The following is a 21,743-nucleotide window of genomic DNA, read 5'->3' as shown; positions in this document are numbered from 1 at the left end:
TCTATTGTAATATTACTCTTTAAAAATGATCATCCAATTTTTTTCTTTACTTCTCTTTTCAATCAAATTTAGAGAAATCTGAGAGCCCATGTGTCCAAATTGCTAGATCTGGTAAATTAAGTGATACACCTCAACATTTTAGCCATGAGTTTGATTGATTTAAAACATCTCAGGCAAGCTCAGAGAACATGTGGACCAAGGGAAATGTAAAAGTCCAGATACCTTGTGGCTCCAGGGTGTAAAGATAAAAACTCTTGATACCAAACATGGAAAAGTGTCTAAATTAGATTTTGTCAGTGAACTATTCATTTGAATGCTGCTCTGCCACGTCTAATCTAACCATAACCTTAACCTCAGGAACCAAAAGGAAATCTTTGGGCCTTTTACCCCACAACAAACATGTTTTCCATCATTCTGGTCACATACAGCCCAATGCAAAAACAATCATATTGTCACTTTAGGGCACATGTTCTAACTCAGATGACATAATGATCCTTTAATCATTTAAGAGGGTTACCCATGGGACAGATTACTCATTTGCTAAAAGGGAGAAAACATATGTAGGCTATTTTACCAACAGATATATCGCATTAGAAGGCATTTTTGTGCAGTAATAGATTTTATCACTTTGGCTTATAAAGCCTCTTTAAATGTTGCCCATCAGCATTCAGAACAGTTTCTCTTGATGTGTCTGTGAGTTTCACTAACGTCAAATATAAAAATGCACAACACGACTCATGTTTTGATGGTTTCTCAGTGATGGATGGCAAAATATATTGCAATAATAGCAAGGTAATGACCATTTATCATCTGAAAATGTGAAAGTTAGGCCTGAAAAGAGTCTATGTGAACTTAAACATTGTACCAAGGGCAGATTTGTTGCATTATTTTAAATTTAGTTATGAAAACATCTTATTCAAGTCCACCCTCCTCAGAAAGGTTCACAGAATTGGCTGCGCAGGTCAGACTTGTATAGTTGGGTCTACAGGACCAAAATCAGCAAGTTTGAAGAACTTTTTAGAGTTTTAAAGTTCTGCAGAAAGGTTTCCCCCCTAAATGGTACTATGAAGATTGGTTGAATGATGTACCCATCATGTATGAATTGCTTCTCAAGCAGCAAAAAAAAACAAACAAAAAAAACAAATACATACAAATAATAAATAAATAAATAAATACTGCATTTATCTTAGGCACGGATTATGACAGCTAAGCTTAGATCAAAAAGGGGTTAAGCCATAATCGCACTTATGAGCATATGGTTGTAATTTAATATAATACCCATCTACTAAGCTCTTGTTAATGAAACGTCATTCTACTGCTGATGGCTCCATTTGGTTATAATCAGATGCACAAAATGTTATATCTGAAGGTAAATCTGGAAAAATAAAAAACACCAAGACGGACTATTTCAGTTCTGTTGCTTAAACATTTTTATAAAAACTAAAGATTGAAAATATTTCTAAGACGCATGCCAGCTAAAATGAAAAACGTAAGCATCACTACATCTATCGTAAACGTGCCTTCCCATATCTGATGATGTATCTTGAAGGTGGGAAGAACATTTAAAGAACTTCTACTGCTTTGAGGTGGATTTTTGGGGGTGGGCTCTTCGGAAATGTATTTTTGCCCACTGGCTGGCTACATCAGAAAGGATCCAGGTAGCTGAAATTACTGCCAAGAAGCCAATTATTACGTCTGTTACGTAGTCTCTACATGAGTGGATTTCTTTATCGCCACAGGGGGATTCACAACGGATGTGTGATGGATTAGAAAACATGACAGACAAAACAAAACAGAACCAGGGAGGCTGAGGGGTGCAATGCTGCACTACATAACATCACATAGCATGACAAATAACATTAAATGCTAGTTTTAGAGTTTTCTGCTCAATTAACTCTCATCGATTCTGTAACTGATGTTTTATAAAGCTAACAAATATTTCAGAGGCGTAAACAATCAGGGCACATGAAAAGACATTCTCTTTATTAAAATGTGACAAACATATTGACCGTCTCAGAGGCCTAGGCTATTTGTGCTCAAAGCAGTCTTTAGACACAATCATACATTAAAGCTTACTGTTCAGCCAAACGGATGACTAAGAGCAGCTTTAAACAGCCCATCACAACATACACAGACTTTCCCTTTGGTTAGAGGACCCAAAATAAAGCACTCTCCTTTAACCATTGATTTTACCTCTCATATTCCTGGAGTGCACTATTATTACTGAAATGGTGACAATCACACCAAAACCCAGAGACAGTGCCACTGCTTTCTTTTTTAAAGAGTTCTGTGATACACAAAGTTGTTTGCATGTGTTCATGCCAGTTTACTAGATTCTTATACATTAAAAGGGAATCATGTATATATATTAAAAAAAAAAGAAAAAAAAAAGACGTGGTTATTTGGGTTCTCTTTAAAGCAACAGTTGTACTGAGAAACACCACACACAAAAAAAAGAATCAAATCTGTTGATATCTGGAGATATACAACTAGTAAACAATTACTTAAATCCCACCATTGCAAGAGTGAGACACCTGAAAGCAATAGGTACATTTACAGCATGTACAAAAACAGTCCATTTCCTTTTGCCCTTTAGCTCTTGTTCCATCCCGAACGTCATCCTTTCTTCATCCGAACAACAGCAGTAAAACGATGCACACTGAATTTACTATTATCAAAGGCACTGTGGACAGAAACAGACAGACAGAAGTTGAAACAGGACAGTCATCGTAAATATTGTTCAAATTGCTACAGACAGATAGACTGATAGGTACACTATATGCCCAAAGGTTTGTAGATGCCCCGTCTAATTACTGACACAGCTGTTCAAACTGTGCAAACACAGCTTGTATATCCATAGAAATGCACTGCGGAATGCTCTGGAGCGGTCATACATGAAGCCCCCAGAACTGGGCTGTGGAGCAAAGAGATTGCATTCTCTAGAGTGATGGAGCTCCATTCAATACCGATGAGTTGATATGATCCAGAACTGCCCCATCTAATTACTGACACAGCTATTCACCTGCGCACACATCGCTTGTTTATCTATAGATTGGTGTAGTGTATGGTGTAGTGTAGCGGTTAACACCTCTGCCTTCTAAGCTGGCAACTGGGGGTCAATCCCTGCCTGGGTAACCACCCTACACTATACCAATAAGAGTCCTTGTGCAAGACTCCTAACACTACCTTCGCCTACCTATGTTTTAAAAAAAAAAAATCAAATTGTAAGTCGCTCTGGATAAGAGTGTCTGCCAAATGCCGTAAATGGAAATCATCCGACATCAGTACCTGACCTCACTAATGCTCTCGTGGCTGAATGCAATCAAATCCTCCCAGCATCTAGTGTAAAGCCTTCCCAGAAGAGTAGAGACAAAAGGGGAAAAACTCCCAATTAATACACTTGATTTCAGAAGGAATGTTAGTTTCAACAAAGTACAGTGAACATACAGTGTAGATAGACTGATGGAACGACAAACAAAGGAAGAGAGCAAACACTTCAGTGAAGTCTTTCTTGATGTGACACCGAGTTACTTACCTCTCATGACTGTCCTGACAGATCGGATTAGGTTTAGAAGTTGCGCTTTAATTCCAGGCTCATCTCCAAAGCCACCAATGCCTTGATCTGCTCCCCAGCCGACTGCAATTAAAGAAGCACTCTCCAGTAAGACACTGCAGACGACCTTTAGGAAAACTAATCCAACATCTGGACGCTTAGAGCAATCAGTGTACAGAAACTGATCTGAAAATAATCTAAAAATATGCCTACTCATTTAAACACATACAAGGTCTTAAAACATGCTTAGATTGCTAGTGGAACTCAAGCAAAAATATACCCAGCAGATATAGTGCATAAAGTGGCATGTTCTGATTAACAAGTAAGAGCTTAATATGTCTGCGCTGCGGATCCTAAATTAACTAGGTTAGTTGTTCCTGGGTATTTTCAAAAGATGCTACGTGAAAATATATTGGACAAATGATAATACTACTTCTACTCAAGTACATTTGTAAGGAAAGTGATCTGTTTTATTTATCGTCATGTAGTTTTTTAATACTTTTGATATGTTTCTTTACTGATTGTTGGGACAGCACTGATCCAATACTAGGCAACGGTATCAGGGCGATATTAAAAGGAAATGCTGGATCGAATATAAGTAGCAGTAGTAAAGTAATTTGAACAGTCGGAGCGTGACAGCTTATTTTTAAATGTTCATCTTAGCTAAAATTACTTCTAAAAGTCTCATTTAAATTTTAATACTCTTAAAGTAGAAATCTCAGATCAATACTGGCTAATACCCTATAATATCGGTATCGGGGGAGGAGATATGTCATCCCTAGTGACAGCATATGTACTGCTTGGCAATTGGTTATGCGTCTGACTCTGGAGCTTCATTTAATTTTAGAACAAATGGATCCCAAGAAGAGAAGAGTGCCTTACAAACCTCTGCTCCTATATTAGATACTAGACTGTACTAAGAAGTTAGATCTTTAACCTGGCACTTGAATTTCTACTCATTTTTTTTTTGGAAATGTACTTGAGCTATTATTTCAACGGTTAATCCATTTCCATAATGCATTTCCTTCAGTATGAGTTTAGGGTCCTCTACCCACCTCTGGTTAGTAACTTAGTGGCCTTCATCATCTTCAAATAACGTTACAGAGACTTGTGAGTTGGCACGCAACACACAATCATCGACAGCAGAGTTCAATACGGAACCTTTTCATCATACAATGTATAACCCACTGAAAGCATTTCTCCACTGAGAGAGAGAGAAACGAGCATTTCCAGAGATGAGACTAAACACACAGCTCTAATACACAGAGGACCCTTGTCTATTCTGTTAGCCGGCTTTGCTAAGGCTCCAGCTGGGAGGTGTCTGATCAGCTGTGTAAAACCATTCTACCACGAAATAACACAACCCCGAGTTACAGCAGAGACAAACACGTAGAAGAGTACTCACTTTTACTGAGAAACCTTTCTTCGTGTAACACAGCGATCGCATTTGTGAACAAGATCGCTGTTTGAATCAGGGCGTACAGCGTAAACGCCATGTTGGCACTTCTCGACTTCTGCTGCGATTGCGTCACACGCATGCGCATTAGCGTCCTGTTTTATTAACTTTTTAATTCGTTTATTTTTTCCTCCTCTTGGTAAATGTTAATGGATTAATGAATTTTAACATTATGGCTGTAATAAAACAGTTGCGCTTGTCTGCTTGGCCCTTTTTAATTGTAATTTATTGAGACTTTTATTTTGGTTTCTTAATCGAAATTATTTTCGCTCCACCTTAAATGGTGCAGCAGTTACATTCATGCACGACCGCTGCACTTTTTAAGGTGGAACGGAAATGTCGAATAAAAGTTTGGCCATTTGGATGCACTTTAGTCATGGTGACGTTACGTGGCTCGTTTGTTCAGTTTTAAAGGGGAATATTTAAAGGGGGAATAAAGGGGAATCTCAAAATATTTTGCAAGATTTTGCTGTAGCGTTAAGACGTAGAGGTTACAGAACAGATTTCTTTACAGTGGTGGTGATAGGAATTTATGTCTACAACATACATTTAGACCCACCAGCGAATCTACGAGTTTTTTATATGTAATGCTGAAAAAAATGTAAGAGACTATTTTGCCTTGAACCTTCTGTGTGTAAAATATAAATAGACGTTTTAGGCCACAGCCTTACAAAACTAGCACGAAACAATGTCTCAGGAATTAGGCAGCGTATATCGAGCCATTTCATGTAATACATTCCTGTGAGGGAGCTTTTAGACTGCTTAACTCTTCAGACATCTGGTTTCTATCACCTCCACTGTGAACATTTCTTAAAGAGATTTATTGTCATGTGCACAGCAGAACAGCCAGTTGCACTGTACAATGCAATTCTTACTTTGCTGTTCTCTGACTGTGGTTAAGTTTTATAGAGCAGAGCATTTCACACCAAATCAGTCGAAACAATTGGTGGAATTTCCCTTTAATTCTGTTTCTCAGGAGAAAAAAAAAAATCTACGGTTAAATTAGAGCTTAAAGTTATTTCATACTGCATTTTACACTTAATGTGTGTGTGTGTGTGTGTGTGTGTGTGTGGTTTGACGGGGAATGTTTCCTTACTGAGCTGCTAACCTGCAGTTGTATGCAAAAGTTTAGGCACCCCGTTTAAATAACATGTTTTGTTTGATTTCCAAAGTGAAAAGACGATAAAAACATCCTGTACATGGAACACGCTTCTGCACATTTTAATGCGCAGTTACTGTTGCTGGATTTACTGTATTGGAAAAACTAAACGTAAAATGTGGCCAGTGCAAACGTCATTAAATCACATCAATGTGATCAAATCCATTAGTTTCATGTAAAATACATGCAACATTAAAATACGTAATTATTTCCGGCATGTTTTAATAGAATCTCCTTGGTGTGACTTCATTCCTCATGGTCTTTACTTGCTGTCAAGTCACCTCTGATATTTCAGTGGAAGTGGTAAATCAAGGAATATAAAAATATAAGAAAGAAACCTTTTTTTCATGTTATAGACTTTTATTATCCACATAAATAGTAGAGAAACTACAAGAACATATTTAAATACATTTGCATTAACAATAATAACATTCTTAATTTTAAGTTTGTCAGTGCTGTATTCAAACAAACAAGTGCAGAAGTTTGCTTGCCTGCGCAGTTGCTCGTAGCCATAAGCTCCAGTAGGCCTATAGAGCAAATGTGCTGTGTGTTTCCCCCAGATATTAATTTTGTATGTGTACGGTATTTCTATAGCCAGTATATTTATACACAGTTCAATTTTTTTTACAAATAAATAAATGAATAAATAATTAAATACATAAATAAATACATAAATGAATAGGCAAAAGGAGATCACTGTACAGGTGGCTGTTTTAACGATGCGTTATGTAGCACTAGTGCAGAAGATAGAACTACTTGCACTGTGAATTTGTGGGTTGGCTTGTCATCGGTGTGGTCAGGGAAGCATACATAATTCAGTATCTTCAGATGATCAGCGGATGATGAAAGCTCTTTGTGCATCGTCTGATAAACGTCCTTAATGAGGGGATTGCTTTTACTGTATTTCTTAGAGTCACCAAGAGAGATCCAGGTAAATGTCTATGTATGTGGTTGTGAACAGCCAGTTGTGGTTTCCTATGAAATACAGAAGTAACCTGAAAGAAGAACAATATATCAGTTACAGTGATGCTACTGTCTGTCAAACACAGAGAACCTCCCCAGAATCCACCCTATTATGATATTAATATGATGTATTTGGGTCACTTTGAGGCTACACAGTGGCATTTTCCTCTGTGTGTTTTAACAATACTGAAAAGAAAAATAATGCTCTGAATTTACTTGTGTACCTTGGTTCAATGTGAACGACATATATTACATCAACACAATTACTGTCATTCATTTTACTGACTTTTGGCAAGAAGCGTGTTGATGTAATGTATTTTGATCATGTGGAACCAATGTACACATTTAAATCAAGTAAATCCAATGCAGCACTTTTGTCAGGGCGTCAAAGTGAATTAGATATCATAACGTCTATGCCTGTACTATGCCTCGCTATACCATCTAGCAACTTTTGCTTGATGATAGGTGAGGGTGGTGGAGGGGGGATGATACATGATATTATCGGTTAATATCATTTTCTCCGCCCACTGGTGCACAGGTTATAATCAAAAATCTAAAAATGTTTTGGAGGCGGGAAAAAGCATTTTATATTTTGCGTTCTGATCAAGGATTATGGAAAACCAAGAATGTTGTCTTTTAAATGTCATTTAAGTAATATGATATGACAAATCATTCAGTATCTGCTGAGACATGAATGAACATGGCAAAAAGTCCATTTTCACTTCAGGTTGGCTTTAAACAAGTCACAATGATCTCTGCATGGCGCTATGTGGATGTACATTAAAGTGCATCAAGGTATTAAATGGACTTGTGATACTTACCATTCAGCTTTTGTTTAGGTGTGTGACAGCTTTTTCTTTTCTCATAATGTTTGCATAGGGAATCTAAAAAAAATACAATATTTATATGAGAATGAGTCACTCTTTCTACAACCTAATTTTATCTTCACATAATCATGATAGTTACAGTCCCATGGATACAAATCACATCCATGGGGTCTTTCCATGTCCTAGACAAAAAGGCTTATTGTGTTTCTTACATGCTGGTTTTGGTGTCTCACTTCTTGAAAAGGATCACACAATCTCAAGCATCTTTGTACTTATTTATACCCGTACAAAATTCGGCAGCACGCATACTAACAAAAACAAAAAAGAGAGATCATATCTCTCCTGCTTTAAAAGAGCTGCACCGGCTGCCTGTATTGTTCAGGATAGAAGTTTTGCTACTAGTTTTTAAAGCTCTAAATGACCTTAAAGCACTGCTTACATCACAGAGTGTCTGTCCGTTTATGTTCCAGCACGTAATCTAAGATTTGCAGATAGTGACCTTCTAAAAATACACTCTGTAAAATACAGAAAACATGGAGGGGCCTCTTTCAGTTATTATGCTTCTGAACTGTGGAACTCAATTCCAACTTTTATTAGACAGCCAAACTCAATGCTCACTTTAAAGAAGCATCTAAAAACGCATCTCTTTAATTTAGCATTTAATTAAAACTCTACGTCTTGTGGTGTTTATCTTCTAATTTGATCTGTGTCATTTTATTCTTACTTATACTTATAATTTCTTATATAACTATGTTTTATCACCTCTCTGTAAAGCACTTTGAGCTGCCACTAGTATAAAAAGTCCTATATAAATTAAATGTATTATTATTATTAGTAGTAGTAGTATATCTGATTTCATATCAGATATCAGACTGAAGATACTCAAATGGAACCAGACAAAGGCCTTCAGCCAGTAGTAGTGACTTTCAGCAAGAGAGTTCAACCAGTTTCATATATATATATATATATATATATATATATATATATATATATATATATATATATATATATATGAATTTATGAAATTTAGATTCAAAGGTATCATCAGATGCTAACTAATTATCAATACAGCATTTAAGGCACTTGAAAAATCATCTAGTTGTTAGCTGTTTTGGCACACAAATAATTATACAAACAGCATCCTTGTAAAAAAGCACCCTGTATTTTCACACCATTCATTGTGCTGATCACATCCTCACCATCTGTAGCTGCTGCACCATCTCCTCTCTGTAAGCCAGTTCCCTTTTCATTTGGTCCTGAAAGTTGTCTGAAGGAGAAAAAAACTATATGAAAATGAGGCCGACTAAATAAAAATGAGTCTCAGTTTCCTCGTTGACCATTACTGCACAGATTGTTACTCATCTTATTCCTATTAGCAAAAATTGTTATTGTTAAAGATGCAGCTTGTAAAACAAGCTCATATTGGCTTTCTGTTATTGAGTTTAGAGCATTATGCCAAAGCACGGTGATGCACACCGGTTTCCAAATGCTTCGCCCCAAATGGAAGAACATGAAACTGGGAAACTGCCTGAAGTCTGACTTCAACTTACGGAAAACGGGAAAGGGTGAGCTGCCTTTCAGGGCGTGGAACTCCTGCTCCAATCTTCTCCGTAAATCTATCTGTTCGAGGAGAACTTTCTGGAGTTCCTCTGAAAGAAAAGCAACACAAATCAAAACCACAATATGAGAAGATGTCCTAGGTACTAAGACATTAGCAAGAGCCAATGGTTTAACATCAGTACAACTCTGAGACACCTTGGAAATTAATGAAGGCTTTTTATAAGCTTAACCCAATTGTTTCTTTGACAATCAAGCTTTTTCCTGACCTCACCTTTTTCCATGTTCTCCACGTCTTTCTTGAGTGAAGCAGGTGAATGTTGGTCTTGATTATGCTCTGCTGCAGTTCAAACAGAAAAAAATCTGTATAAATTCTAAATGCATAGATAAATATAAAATTAATTATATTTCCTGTATGTGTTTTTAAAAGGATTAAACATGCAAGGGCAGAATTTTGTATACATAAGAAATGCATTTCATCAAATGACCAGTAGGTGTCAGTCTAGCAACAATGAAACTGTGCAGCTGTAATCAGGTTGTGTGGCTCATAGAAAGTGGGTCTGAAAAACAACCACAACTGTCCAATTCTAATTTTCTAAACTAGAAAATGTACCAAGTACTAATAAATTCTCAAAAGATATATATTAACCATCCTTAGTAGTATATTATTATTAGGTATGTTTAGCATATTTATATTTTAAGCACTACTGGAAAATAAAGTGTCAGGTATCCAATTTGGAAAATATTGGCTTAGTCCAGTGAAAAGTCCATAATCTACTATTATGAGCATCTAATCAAACACCCATGCTGATCAGAGTACCTAAAAAAGGCATAAGTCTTCCAATATGTGCCTGCCTGTTTTAAAACGACAGCAATTTTATCTACGGGGAGTTATTCTGAAGATAAGGTCCTTCATATTATTGATTTTATGATTGTTATTGCACTGAGATATCAAATTATTATAACCTGCATGTCCTTAGGAGTTGCCATATTAAGCGTATTGCACCTCTGTAGTATATTGGCAATGTGGGGGTGTCATGCTCTCTGTGTGCTGCACCGCAAATCAAATGCCTTAAATGAAGCAATCCAGCACATTTGTGTATATAATCCCCCCCTCATTTCTCTCTCTCCCTCTCTCTCTCTCTATTTCACGTCTTGCCTCCTTAAGCCTTACAACGCTTTCCTCATTTGGAAAGCGGGCTTGTTCTCGCTCTCCTCCTCTCTCTGTCTCATTTGACAAGCAAATTTGCAGACACTGCCTGAGGATAACAACCTCGTTTGACAGTCAATTAACCGTGAATAGTCAAAGCCAAGGCAGTTTGCATTACATAAATGGAAAATTAGATTATTTTTTCTCTCTCTCTCTCTCTCTCTCTCCCTCTCCCAAGAAACAGAGCTCTCTTTAAGACACTGCCTTTAGACTCGGAAATCAGAACTTCTAATCACGTTCCCCCACCAGCCCCTTGGAGACATTTAGCAATCAGGCAAAGGTGGTTTCATTTAATTTGTTTCATGTAATTTTTTTCAAACATATTATACGTTATGTGAGGAGATCATTATCGGCTCGATAATATAAATGTTGGCATAGATGTCGTAAAACACTTTTAATGTCTCCCTGACAGATAAAAGGCAATAAGCTATGATCTTTGTAATGGAAGATTTTGCCAGGCAAAAGGCAATTATATCCATTTGATATTGTTCAAATGGTGATTGTCACCTTCAATGCACAGAGCTGATTGTCTTCTTGAACTGTTATGGCTCCCCACTGAACACATTTTCCCAATGACATTGTGCCGAGAACTGCTCCATTTCCAGAGTGAGGCTGGAGTTGAGTATATATTCCATTCTGGCTTTTATATTTAGTCTAATCCTACAATCCTTGCAGGGATGCTCAAATTATTTTGTAGCTGTAAGTGTTGGATGTTTTCTTTTATTACTATTATTATTTTTTTTAGTGGGGTGACAGTGATGAAGTATTTACCTGTGTTCTCCCTCCAGTATTCTGCCGCCGTTGTCTCCGTCTCTGGGAGGAAGAAACTACTCTGTTCTTTGCTTTCTTCTGTAAGAGGACGGAGAGGTATTAATGGCATGAAAGGAGAGTCAGCCTGGAGATGTAAGCCTGTCACTCTAGAGTGCTTTTTTAAGCCAATTTAGTCCAGTTTGTATAAAAAGGAAAGATTTTTCAATTGAGAATTCTAGAGACTTGGCACAGTCCGGCCCTCTTTCAAGAACATGGCTTAATCCAGCCCTCTGTGTTTGTTCTAAGAGACTTACTTGCATCACTCATTTCATAAGTGTAAGCAAAAAACTCTTAGGTGCCAACAGTATAGAAATAAAAATACTGAAGGTCAGCATAAGCCTTTCACCTGACATAAACCTTTATAAAGGCTTATTCAAACAAGTATCACTTATCATAAAGGCTTCTCTTTTTCTTGTCTATTCTGAAGTCAAGCCTTTATAAATGTCTATATAGATTTATGTAAGTTGTCATAAACGGTTTATGCAGGTGTTGTGTAAACACTGCCCTCCACTAAATGCTCCTTCAATGTTACTATTCTTGTCTATAACAATTGGATTATGGATCATTATTCCTGTTTTGCTGTATTGTTAAGTGGCATTCACCTGCACGTGCTGTTTTGTCTTTGGTTGCGTAAGCCGGGAGCCCATCCTCTCTGCTCTTCTGCGACTGCAAACACAAAACACCACAGAAATCTGATTAGGCCTGATTCATTTCTTCAGGCCACGCTATATGCATACCTGAGCAAACCATAAGCACTATTGGCCTTGAAGATAACAAAGCTGTTGTCTGCACTTTCTTTAAATGTTTTGTATCAAAATAGGCCAGCTTGGCTAATGACTGAGGTGCACGTACGAGTCTTAGTGTCAGAGTATGCATGTGCTGAAACTAGCTCCCCTCTGTCCCCCCTCAGTAGCTGCGAGTGACTCCTCCAGCTCCCTCAGTTAATGTAGTGTCGTCAGGTTAAAGACTAAAAGGGCTAATAGGCAGGAGTGACAAAAGGAGAGCAAATATAATGTCGCCATTAAACAAAACACGACTGGGCTTATTAGGAAGGATCAAAGCACTCTGAATATTTCATTTCTGCAGGGAGCGCCTGGCTATCAATCTCGTTATGCGCGGCGATCCCGCCAGTCTGTGGCCTGCATTTAAATAATAATTAGTTTAAGTGCCTGCAGGGAATATTTACATTTTTGTACGCAGCAGCGGTGTCCTCCAGTGAGGCGTGAACGGGGCTGGGGACTTTGAGGGAGGCGGGCGGACTGACAGGCAGGCTGGGCTTGTCCTCTGCAGAGCTTTCAGAGGGGATGGTGGGGGGAAAGGGGGCCGTGTCTTTATCCCGTTCCCCAGCGCTGCTGTCAGTGAGCCCTCGCAGGTGCAGGCTGCATGGCTGCTGCTGCTGCTGTGTGCTTGGCTGCTGCTGCTTCAGGCCGCTAAAGTCTTCCAGCTCTTCATCCTGCTTGGTTTCCACATCCACCTCCTGCTCCTCATCGCTCTCCCCACTCTCGCTCTGGTAGCTGCAGCTGGTGCCCGGTGAGAGGTGCCTTTCAGTCCCTAGGTCCTCCAGGTTGCCGTGCAGCTTGGCGATGCTTTCACTATCTTTCACCACTGGCCGGAAAGCAGAGGAGTGGTAGCTGGCCTTGCGGGCCTGCAGAGAGGGAGCGTCCAGCAGCTTGAGCCAGCCTTCAGGGGCAGTGGGCCGCAGGTCAGGTGGAGTCACGGGTGGACACTCGCTTTCAAATAGCCCTGGTCTGGGGTTGGCTCCCAGTCCAGCAACGGTTCCAGTCTCGCCCTGATCAGACAGGTCCAGGAAGGCCTGCCGCAAGGAGGGCGCCTCTGTGAGTGTGGAGAGAGCATTTGGCTGTGGTTGGAGGTATGTAGGCACCGGGATGCCACCGGTCGCTCTAGGGGGCCAGAACATGCAGAAAGGGGGGTAAAAAGCATCCTTGCGGCCTGGCCACAGCAGCCCTGAGAGGCCACTGTTTTTCTGGCCATTTGCCGGCTCGCCATCGTCCTTCTTCTGCTGACATAGGCCAAAAGCTGGGAAGGTGTAGGGGCTAGGGAAAAGCGATGTTGGAGGAAACTTCTGCAGCATTCCGAAGCCTTTACTGGGCACGGGAATGACCGGGTAACTGCGTGGGTTTTTCCGTGGTGAAAGGCCACTGGCATCCAGCTCCTCTTCCTCCTCATACCGGCCTCTCTTCTGACCCAGGTCTGATGATATCACGTGGGGCAGCACAGAGCCCACAGCTTTTACTGAGTCCATAGGAGAGCAGTGGCTTCCAGGCAGCGCCCGCTTGCGGCTGCCTCCATTAAACATGGCCTTCACGTCTTCCCAAGCAAATACCAGGTCATCTGGAGGCGTCTTGTCGGACAGCTTGAGGTGCCGACGCCAGGAGTTGAAGTTGGCAGCATCAGGCTGTGTGTACTTGGCCTCGGGTGTGCGGTGCGAGTGGAAGATGAACTTATTGGGCGAGAAGTACATGTTGCAGTAGGAGCATTTAATGCACTTGGCTCTGGAGCTGTTGTAACGGGCCGGGATGAAATTGCCTCGGCAGCCCCAAGCGCACTCATGAGTCACATCGAATGCAAAGTTGTCAGGTAGCTTAGGCGGCGAGTTCTCACCCAGAAACGACTTGCAGAGCCGCTCAGCCTCACGCTTGGTGATCATGCCGCAGCGGCGGGATGAAATGGGCATGGCACCAGCCCGCCGAAGGATCTCCAGCTGAACTGGGGTGCACTGCACACATGTGATGCCAAGAGCCACCCTTCGGTTGTGGATCTCGTTATAGCTGTAGTTCTTCAGCAAGGTGTTGGAGATCTGAGCCAAGCACAGGCGCTCCTGGTTATCGATGACCAAGGAGACGATGGGTACCCCGTACAGGATGACCTGACCCACCTGGTTGGGCTTGAGGGAGGAAGAGTGGTTGGACCTCGGTGGGGTAAGAGGTTCTTGCTGGAATGAGCTGGGAGGTGTAGCCATAACTAGGTCGTTGGGTCCAGGGAGAAGACCCTTGTCCATCTTTTGGAAACCTTAACTATGAAACTGGTTGCAGCTGTGGACCAAAAAAAAGGGAAAAGGATTTCAGTGACTTTTACATAAGATAATATAAAAGACAATAAAAGTCAGGAATACCTTTGTTATCTTATTCATTGTAATGACGCTCTGATGAACTTTATTCAGTTATGAGTAAAAAATTGAAAATGTAAAGAATAAAAGCCTCAATAAATAGAAAGGTGGGGGGGGTCTGTAGGACAGTTGTAAAGATTTCTAACAGCAAAAGTATTTAGATTTTATAATAAATTAAAATAAAAGCGCGCGCTGTCCGTTTTATCCCAGTAAACTGCGTAGAATATTTTTTTTCCAAAAGGAGTTATGAAAGCAAATCGGTACAAATTATAAACAATAAGTGGGGAAAAACTTTCAATGTATTTACAATGCGCGCGCATCGAAAAACTACATAAAGTGCCCAAAATAAAATTTTAAAAATCAGACCAGCACGAGCTAAAGGTTTAAAAAAGATTTTCAATCGAATAAACAAAACACGTTTTTAAATAGACTTTTTTAAATGACTCGTTTATTTGCACAGATCTATTTAATTAAAAAGACACGTGCAAATATTTGTAAGACAGTAATGGATCGAGTTAATAATAACAATAATTATAATAATTAATCTCCGCCATTATTATCATTAATATTATTATTATTATTATTATTATTATTATTATTTAAAGCAGTAATACGTTTTCATAATACTAGGTATATTATTATCATTATTATTATTATTACTATTATTATTATTAAGTCATAATTGGGGCCTTACATCACGCTGTTACAACAGCTTTAAAACAAAATAGCAAAAACAATTTCACACCGTCCAACAACAGAGCGACCCTTCACTAAACTCGTGCTGTTTTCGCCCCGTCGCCAACAGAAAGCTGTGGAAGTTAAAAGTTCCCCACCTGAGCTCCGTGTTCGCTCGGAGATCTCCGAAAGCGCTACAAAATGTGAAGCATGGCCGTGTCTCCTTCACAAACTACTACGGCTGGGTTTAGCAGTCGACCTGGACTCAGTAAACACGACTTGAAAAACAAAAAAAACGTTCCACCGAAGAGAGAAGCTCCGTATTTCGGCCGCGTTAACACGAGCGAATGAGCGAGTAAGTGCTGCCTTATTCGCTCTAAAAGCCGTCTAGCCAGCGGCGGTGTTTTTTCCCCACCCGCATACAGACAGGCTCCGCCTCCCTGTTCTACGATTGGCTTGTAGTTTCGCACGTCCTGCGATGGGATTGGCCTGTGTTTCATACTCACCGGTAAACCACTAATCGGCGGAAAGCTTGCCCAATATTCGGGTAGCGGGGCGGGGCCTGTGCGGAATACAGGCGGGAAAGAAGGATTCGCTCGCGCCCAGTTTATCGCAGCTGATTGGCTCTGCCTTCGCGCCTCGAACTACCTCGCGCAGAATGAAGTGACGTTTAACTAACGGCCGCTCAGGTTCGTTTAGCTGCAAAATGTAATGGAAATGTAAAAATACACCGTAAAACATTATTTTAGTCGTATTTAAGCCTCGCACGACTCTTTCGGTAAGTCGAACTAGATTTAAGTTCTCCTCAGAATCTAAATGAGTGTTTAAGTGAACTGAAACTCTTAAGGTAACCGTGTTACTTCACGTTACTGTTACTAGCTGAAAGCTCAGTGTGCAGCTGCACCGGCTGACGTGTGGGCAGTTAGTTTAAAATGTGAATTTAAAAATCTTTTTGCGGTGTTAAAGAGCTGTTAAATAGGCCTTGACAGATACTCCATAGGAATCCTGTTGCTATATGAGCCAAGTTTGGAAAAACGTCATTTAATTCACCATATTGTGATAAAGACAATTTAGTTTCATTAAAGTGGTTCTGTAACAATTTGGTTTAAAACTCGGATTTTGGTAGCACAAGCTACTCCGGCAAAACAGACTTTGTAAAAATTCCTGAGGCAAACCAGCATGACGGTGGCCATAACGCCTAAAAAATGTTTTCATTAATTTATTATTTGTTCTGCTTACCATTCTGCTCTGAGCTGATGACGTAGGTGCTATGCGGTGTGTATTAAACACAATTAATTAGCCCACCAATTTAAGGAACTATAATTGGCCTCTGAGGCCTAATTAGCTTTCTTTATTAATAATAACAATAACAGTAATAAAATGTTCACTGCTCTTATTCACCTGTAACCTACTCCACTCAGCCCAAGTATCCAGTCGGCCCGAGCCTAAAGGTCATGGAGACCACTGATGACCAGCCTATATGAATAATAGACCCTTACTAATGAAGCAGGGGGAGGAAAGCAGAGAATGGACAGAGGACAAATGTCGACCTGCCATTTTTTCATCGTTATCAGAGCAGTACAGCCACAATCGACCACAATCCACGGCAAAAGGGCTAAAAGTGATCATTTAAAGCAGAAGACATCTTTCATCGCCAAACCAGCTCGTCAATAACATTCCGCCTGCCAGGTTATTGATCTAACTAAGAAATTATTAAAAATTATCCTCGGCCTTGAAAGCGGCCTTGAAAGGACACGATCATAAACGCCGCCGTTTTAATGAATTTCGTTAACAATAAAGGCCAGCCAGGTGCCAGAGTTTCCCAGCTTTAAGGCCCATTCGCAGGTCTGAGGGCAGCGCTAACGCTGCGGCGTGATTAATAGAGAACCAGCGGAGGTGAAGTGTTGGATGGGGTCCCATCTGCTGGCCTCTCAAACTCATTTGGAGCTCCTCTGGCTGCCTTTGTCTCCTCTCAGGCTTAAGACATGGCCAGCACTGAGGCCAACACCAAACTGCTACACGGGCCTATTAGCATGCTGGGTGGGCTTAAAGAGACTTTACAATACACCCTCAGATGAAAGAATGACAGATGTATAAATGGAGGGATGGTAGACAGATATGTACAAATGCACTGGCCACTGCACACTTAAACTGGTTCTATAAGGGTTCTTTAATTCTATAAGGGCGATGGATATATTTAGAGCTATGAGTTCTATATAGAACCATTTCATGCTTAAACGGTTCTTTTCATGGTGACATAGTTAATGGATAATGTGTTATAAATATACAGGGCCTTTTGGAAAATGTTGTTACAAGCTTCACACCATGACAACAGCAGAACACTCTTTGGTGCCATGTAGAACCATTTTAAAAATGGTTCTTTTGATGGTGAAATTGTTCCTCAGGTTGATGAAGAATGTGTTGTATATGGATTTATACAGGGCCTTTTTGAAAGTGGTTCTATATGGCACCAAAGTGTGTTCTATTGCTACGATGTCAAGCTTGTAACAAGAATCCTTTCTGGTGCTTTATAGAACCATTTTTAAAAGGTTCTGTATAGAACCATATAAAACCCCCCTCTATCAACCTGAAGAAGAATTTCACCATGAAATAAGCATTAAATGTTTTTATAGAACTCATTGTTCTAAGAAGAACCATTGCGTTTACTAGAGAACACTTGAAGAACTGTCTTTCTTAAGAGTATAGGGCCACCAAGCCAATGAAGGCTGTGGCCAAAATTAAGAACTTGGGGTCAGAATAATAGAAACGTGTTTATCATATACATGTTGTGATTATAATTAGCAAAAGTATAAAATATATGCAAGATGCAGACAATATGGATGTATGGATGGATTATGAAAATGACTAATATTATGAATCCCCCATAAGTTCCATAATTTCCACCTATGTTATGATCTGGATAAATCAGGTTTGAGTTGCTACCAAAGATCATCAGGACATTCTCACACAAGACCTCATCATGTTCTACATTAAAGAGTTCGGATTGTTGCTTAGGTATTAATAAATGATGACCTTCCCTGATGCACTGAAACATATGTAATGTGTTCGCTTGCGTGTGCGCGCGCACTTATCTAACGCTTTTGTGGCTGCACCCAAAACCGCATACAGCCTTAAACAGTACATCTCTTTGAAGAGTATGTTCTTTAATATAGTACCTATAGCATATATCGTATAGTTTATTATGTGGTTTTGGACGCAGCCTATGTGTGTGTGTGTGTGGGTGGGTGAGTGTGGGTGTGTGCGCGCGAGCGCCTGCGTGCGTGCGTGCGTGTGACACCCCGCTGTGAAATTAATTGCGCGCGTTAAAAAACTGCATTCCTCATTTCTTAAGCTAACACCACTTTACAAAACACGTATATATAAAAAAGACCTCACTTAAGTTTGATTAGAAGCCTAAAAACACGAGCTGAACGCAATCCATATATAGTGATTTTAGCGCGAGACCCGAACGCTTCTTAATGAGCAGATCTTAACACACGTCACTTTTCAGCGTAGATAAATGTTAATTTTAATTTTTAAACTTCTCTTGAACGTTACTCAGACTGGTGCGGTGCTTGCGTCGCTCTGACGTCACGGACCTCGCCTAGAACTCGCCCTTCAAATATGCGAATTCAAAGCACATGGAACACAAATTATTACTGTGCTACGGTGTTAAATCACTTCCATAATGTTTGTGCCCAAATTTCACCTTCTTTCAAACAGGGATATTACAGAAGTCACATATGATGGTGCCAGTGTTAAATTTACCCACACTGCACCCCTGCTTGTCTAATCAAAAGTAGTCTGTGTTTTACTGTCCTTGAACTTGTTTTGGTTAAATTGTTTACTGAACAGTTTACAGTGTAGCACCATTATCCATTAGTGGCTATTCTTTATTAATATTGATCGCTGAATGACAAAAATGAACAGTATAAATGAACCATAATATATATAGATTTGTTAAAATGTGCACAAATATTAAACGAAATATTTTAGGAATCCTAAACGTGCTGCTCTCATAATAAGTTTGCCAAACCAGTGAGACTTAACTCTTTAGCTATATGGGAAGATGATACGTACATTCATAAACACTCATCAAATAAGGCATATGTGCTTAGGCAAAAAGAAAGCGGGAGAAACTCTGACATTGAAAATGACAGGTTAACTGAAACGATGTACATTACGCACCTTAGCAGCTGTTGACTCGGATTGTCAGTGTTGTTCTGTAATCCAGCTCCTTCTGCAGCATCAGATGCTCTGCAGCAACATTTCACCTGAAATACAGCAAAATAAAAACCCAGAATAAACATTCTGTATTTCCATATTTGGACCTGATTGACGAGATTATTCAAATATACAGCATCGCACTCTGAGCGATCAGTGTTATTTGTAGGATCCATGTATGTTCTTTAGCAGCTCTGCAATGATATAATATCAACAGATTTACGAAGCAATTCAAAGAAAAAAAGTCATCAGTAGATCACCAGTAATTCATTCTATATCCCAAAATAGAAGTTAAAGAAACGAAACCAGGAGATCGTAATATTTGATTCGTCGTAAAAAAAACAAGGACGAATCGAGTTAGGTTTCAGGAGCGCAGTTACTGTTAGCAAACTGCCCGAAATAATAAGACCATTAGATTATTTTAGCTTATTAGAGGAAGGCAAGCATTTTCTCATCTTTCTAATAAACGTCTTCACGCATGTAAAGTACGAAAGTGTTTGTACGAAACTTCTTCACGCAGCGCTCCGCTCGAGACAAATACGAAGAAAAACAACAAAAAACTGAGAAAGACATTTTATACAATCCAGTTCTTTATAACATCGCTCTTTATGCCCAATCCACAACCCTCTGTTATCGTCCCACTTCGCTAAAAAGACCAAATGACAGACCTGAAGTCGATGTGCACACAGGGATGCGGTTCACGTTCACTTATACAATCAAACCTCGAGACTCTTATATTCCCAGAATAGGCTGCAAGCAAACTTTTAGCAGTGAGACGTTTCGTATAGGCTCTTACCGTTATATCCACCCTGCAGAAACAGGCTTCTCCTGCCTCCCTCCTCTACAGCGTCTGTTCCTGAGCCTCTCCAGCTCACCATTGAGCTCCACCAGCAGGGACAGATGAGGGGTAGACTGAGTGTGCTGAGCTCCACCTGAAGGGGCTGATGGGGGTAAACTGACTGTGCTGTACAGCCTGGGCTGCCTTGCCTTGTTGAGTCGAGCGGATGAGGCATGAAAAACCCACAGCAAACGGCTGCTGTGCAATGGGGACAGGGCTGGAGAGCACACTTTTCCTCATGCTGAGCGCTGAGCCGGGACAGCCTCTTTACTGCATTCTAAAAACGGATCATAGCACAACAGCCTCCATCCTCTCTGCCTTAAACCAGGGAGCGAAAGCTGAAACTGGTAGAAAAACTGAACACTCAGGGCTGTTTAGGTGTATTATGTGCTACCGGCTTCAATTCCGTGTACAGTGCAGATTTGAACACCATTTTCTCTTTTAAGATCTTTTCTTTAGTCCAAGTCCAAGACCTGGTAAAATTCTCATGAACTAGGTTGATTATTGTGTTCTTTATTAAACATTTTTAAGCTTGAGATAAAAGGGTGGACAAAAGTTGTCCCATTCATTTGAAATGGTCATGTTTTAATAAGAAACTACCATATTACTAAACAATTTTGTCAACGGTATCTGTTTTGGCATTGCTGTTTGAGTTCAGCCTGATAATGCACACGTTTACCTTAAACATAAAGATAACTACTCATACATTCAGTTTTCAAGCTTAACAAAAATGATTAAGTGTAATGCACATATTGTTGAAATGAGCAGAATTTATTCACAAGTAAAGTCAAGAGACTTTTATTTTCATTCCATCTATGTACAAGTACACAGTGGAGTGAAGTTATGTTCCTCCAGGACCACAGTGCAACATGGAACAAAATAAGACAGTACAGACAAAGTGCAAACATGCGGACATAAGTGTGCAAATCACATGAGAAACACCTGGTTAGGTATATTATATAGCATAATATAGGGAGATTAAAGTCAGAGAGCGGGCACTGTCCATTTACACGTTCATCAGAAGTCATCTATTTTGGCTATAAGAATGAATGAAAGGGCTATAAGAAGTAAATAAGACTGAGATTTTGCATTATCAGATGAAATCAGATGAAGTTAAAATGTAGGAACACTCGTTTCTGCTTGGGCTGCTCATTGTTGCCTGCAGCAAGACTTAAGTATGCATCCTTTACAAATGATTTATGAGGATTTTGGTTGTGTAGGTAACTCCTTACGTTACTTTAGCTTTTACAGTAAGAGTCCACTTTTTGGAGACATTGGGGTTGCATTGAGCAGCATTTCTCCTACCAGATTTACTTGATTAGATTTATTTGATTAGATCGGTTT

At 39.8% G+C, this 21,743-nt stretch overlaps 2 protein-coding genes across 6 annotated transcripts; both read right to left on the bottom strand.

Moving 5' to 3' along the window:
* Positions 1-1,961: 1,961 nt before the first annotated feature.
* Positions 1,962-5,075, bottom strand: ier3ip1 (immediate early response 3 interacting protein 1). Its single transcript, XM_017700193.2, has 3 exons — positions 4,959-5,075; positions 3,536-3,637; positions 1,962-2,683 (listed from the first exon to the last, which is right to left on the bottom strand). Exons 1-3 carry the CDS (start codon positions 5,047-5,049, stop codon positions 2,628-2,630), a joined length of 249 nt encoding a protein of 82 aa, XP_017555682.1. The 5' UTR covers positions 5,050-5,075; the 3' UTR covers positions 1,962-2,627.
* A 1,456-nt stretch (positions 5,076-6,531) lies between these two features.
* On the bottom strand, positions 6,532-20,457 carry skor2 (SKI family transcriptional corepressor 2). 5 transcript variants are annotated; one of them, XM_017700194.2, is made up of 10 exons: positions 20,358-20,457; positions 19,526-19,611; positions 12,722-14,588; positions 12,138-12,201; positions 11,497-11,574; positions 9,790-9,855; positions 9,509-9,607; positions 9,158-9,225; positions 7,953-8,015; positions 6,532-7,163 (listed from the first exon to the last, which is right to left on the bottom strand). In XM_017700194.2, the coding sequence occupies exons 3-9, from the start codon at positions 14,552-14,554 to the stop codon at positions 7,956-7,958; spliced, it is 2,268 nt and encodes a 755-aa protein (XP_017555683.1). In that variant the 5' UTR covers positions 14,555-14,588; positions 19,526-19,611; positions 20,358-20,457; the 3' UTR covers positions 6,532-7,163; positions 7,953-7,955. The 5 variants fall into 5 exon arrangements, with proteins under 5 accessions (XP_017555683.1, XP_037402967.1, XP_017555684.1 ...); XM_037547070.1 differs by lacking the exon at positions 20,358-20,457 and adding an exon at positions 20,230-20,251; XM_017700195.2 differs by lacking the exons at positions 19,526-19,611; positions 20,358-20,457 and adding an exon at positions 15,496-15,676.
* Positions 20,458-21,743: the final 1,286 nt, after the last annotated feature.

This window comes from Pygocentrus nattereri, chromosome 18, assembly GCF_015220715.1.
Source record: "Pygocentrus nattereri isolate fPygNat1 chromosome 18, fPygNat1.pri, whole genome shotgun sequence".
Lineage (NCBI taxonomy): Eukaryota > Metazoa > Chordata > Actinopteri > Characiformes > Serrasalmidae > Pygocentrus > Pygocentrus nattereri.
The sequence above is the reverse complement of the archived record's forward strand: the minus strand, read 5'-3'. Positions and strand labels throughout refer to the sequence as shown.

Excerpts from the sequence above, each read along its gene's own strand:
- ier3ip1 (XM_017700193.2), bottom strand. The coding sequence starts at position 5,049 with ATGGCGTTTACGCTGTACGCCCTGATTCAAACAGCGATCTTGTTCACA. Across the intron at positions 3,638-4,958 it reads AGAAAGGTTTCTCAGTAAAA|TCGGCTGGGGAGCAGATCAA; the intron begins GTGAGTACTCTT and ends CTTTAATTGCAG. Across the intron at positions 2,684-3,535 it reads TGTCAGGACAGTCATGAGAG|TGCCTTTGATAATAGTAAAT; the intron begins GTAAGTAACTCG and ends TTCTGTCCACAG.
- skor2 (XM_017700194.2), bottom strand. The coding sequence starts at position 14,554 with ATGGACAAGGGTCTTCTCCCTGGACCCAACGACCTAGTTATGGCTACA. Across the intron at positions 9,856-11,496 it reads ATACTGGAGGGAGAACACAG|CAGAGCATAATCAAGACCAA; the intron begins GTAAATACTTCA and ends TTTGAACTGCAG. Across the intron at positions 9,608-9,789 it reads CGTGGAGAACATGGAAAAAG|AGGAACTCCAGAAAGTTCTC; the intron begins GTGAGGTCAGGA and ends CTTTTCTTTCAG.